The sequence below is a fragment of the Portunus trituberculatus genome, chromosome 41, assembly GCF_017591435.1.
Source record: "Portunus trituberculatus isolate SZX2019 chromosome 41, ASM1759143v1, whole genome shotgun sequence".
NCBI lineage: Eukaryota > Metazoa > Arthropoda > Malacostraca > Decapoda > Portunidae > Portunus > Portunus trituberculatus.
The window spans coordinates 21,840,364-21,842,842 of record NC_059295.1 but is presented as its reverse complement, the minus strand read 5'-3'; the positions used below and the strand labels follow the sequence as shown (position 1 = coordinate 21,842,842).

General features: G+C 31.6%; 1 protein-coding gene across 1 annotated transcript in view; it reads right to left on the bottom strand.

Annotated features, from left to right (window-relative positions):
* Window positions 1-253: 253 nt before the first annotated feature.
* Window positions 254-2,479, bottom strand: part of LOC123516820 (biogenesis of lysosome-related organelles complex 1 subunit 6-like) — a 3,398-nt gene continuing 1,172 nt past the window's right edge. Inside the window, exons 2-5 of the mRNA XM_045276528.1 lie at window positions 1,882-2,064; window positions 1,260-1,347; window positions 961-1,047; window positions 254-427 (exon numbers count right to left, since the gene is read on the bottom strand). Of these exons, the coding sequence (XP_045132463.1) occupies window positions 293-427; window positions 961-1,047; window positions 1,260-1,347; window positions 1,882-2,051 (480 nt within the window). The 5' untranslated portion in view covers window positions 2,052-2,064 and the 3' untranslated portion in view covers window positions 254-292. The remainder of the gene's footprint in view (window positions 428-960; window positions 1,048-1,259; window positions 1,348-1,881; window positions 2,065-2,479) is intronic.

Genomic DNA, 2,479 nt, shown 5'->3' with positions numbered 1-2,479 from the left:
TATATATATATATATATATATATATATATATATATATATATATATATATATATATATATATATATATATATATATGGAGTGCCTTGCTTACCAATGCTTTGTGTAAGGAACCCCTTATATATATATATATATATATATATATATATATATATATATATATATATATATATATATATATATATATATATATATATATATATATATATATATATATATATATATATATATATATATATATATATATATATATATATATATATATTATATACATATATGTCTATGCAATCAAAATTCAGGAGTCATTATGCTTTGTTGCCCAAACTGGTTGAGCAATTAGATGCTTCTCCCGCTCAGCTTGTTGTGCTCTCTCCTGTTCCTGGTTTAGAGCCTTCTGCTGCTGCTGCTGCTGAAGTCTCATTGCTCTTTTCTGTAAAATGCAGCATATCTACATCATGTTTTGGTACTTTAGTTTGCTTATTTATTTTACTGTTCTATCGTAGTTTGTGACCTCATGGTCCTAGTGTGGTGTGTGTGTGGTCTCAGTCCTGCCCAAAGATCATTATTTTGCAATGGAGTCAGTTCTTTCTATAAGGAACCAGCAGTCAACTATAAGTGAATTGCACTGTGTAATGTAGTTAGCATGCTCAACTCACAACACTGAAGCCGTGGGTGTAATGAGGCTGATTGAGGAGCCTCTTCGTGGGCATGTTTACTACATTACAAAGACAGGATAACTGGGGCCTCAAGAAACCTAATCAATATGAACAATTTATGCTATAAGGAGAGCTAATAACCCAAGCTTGATATCAAACATCAATAGCCACATCATCAACCTCACACTTACATTTTCTTAGCCTACACTAATCACAATTCTAAGGCTGGTAAAAATATGGACCTCTCTCTCTCTCTCTCTCTCTCTCTCTCTCTCTCTCTCTCTCTCTCTCTCTCTCTCTCTTTCACCTTCAGGCGTGACGTCCTCTCGGTAACTGCAGCCATTTCACCCTTAAGTTGAATTAATTTCTGATTGTATGTAGAGATTTCTTGAAACTGAAAATAAATACAAATGAATTATATTTTTAAAATACTTAGAAGTAAGAACTGACAATTAATTATTTTGTGATTTTGAAAACAAATGAATCTAATAAGTTTTATTGAGCAGTACATAAATACAAAAATTGGATTATTTATGGAAATTCAAAGATGCCCATATCAGGTGCAATATATCTACATATGTATATTTTTTCATGAAGTGTTCTTACCACTGATGGTAAATGAAAAGTGGCTTCAGCAGTCTTAAATCTCTCATTTTCACTCTGCACTCCTTCACTCAAAACTTCTTGATGCTGTCTGGAAAGTATATACTTTATATAGATGGATATAACCTGAGCTTCTAATGAATGGAATCATTAGGTTGCAAAATAAAATAAACTAACAAAGACTTGAAACAGTTCAATACAATAAGTGCTCTGAATATTTTCTAATTCATATCAGAAATAGAATAACAATAAATAAATAAGTGAAAAGTTAGTGGGACTAGTAATACTGAACATAATACAAATAGTTTTCACTGCATTAATTCACTCTTAGCCATAATAAACTCTGACTGTGCAGAACACTGACTAGGAAATTAATTGAGTGGTTTCATCAAGTCTGGAACAAGACCATTTCACAAGTGGCTTGCTTCATTTTGATTACAAGCTTTTCCAAGAGACAAGCTTGTCTAAAAAAAAAGAAAAAAAAAGTATGCGAGGAAACTCAAGCTTTTGTGTACAGATACTGCAAGTTTTTGAAGTTCAACAGTTTTGATACTGAATCATTGAATGAATCTAAATAGAAAAAAAAATAAAAAGAACCCTGATAATATAATAATACATAACTTACAGAATTTCTTTGAGTTTAGTTTCCACTTGATGCAGATTGTGTTGGTGGCCACAAATCAGTGAAGTTATCAAGTGCAAGGCTGGCACACTTAACTGGCTCTTATCTCTGTTCTCTTCTTTACTGTCACTGCTGTTTGGTACCACACGGGGATCAAAGATTTCACTCTCCATAGCATAGGATGTTCTGAAAGTAAATATTATGAAAAAGATCATCCATTTACTACAATGTGTTTAACTTTATGTAGAAGTCTTCATGAGTAAGTTTATACACACTTTTATCAGTTATCATTGTACATACTCCCATCTGGAAGTCCCATCAAGGAATGAACATTATGGAAGTCCCACCCTGTCATTTGTTACATTAGTGTATCATTTTAATTTGTGTCATACTACTACTCTGTATCCATTTCCTTACTTTACTGTTACATCTGTTCTCTCTCTCCCTCTCTCTCTCTCTCTTTCTCTCTCTCTCTCTCTCTCTCTCTCTCTCTCTAAATAAATAAATAAATAAATAAATAAATAAATAAACAAATAAATAAATCATTATACTTACCTATCTGTACTCACATTAACTATTTTGCTTCTTATCCTTTTCACAA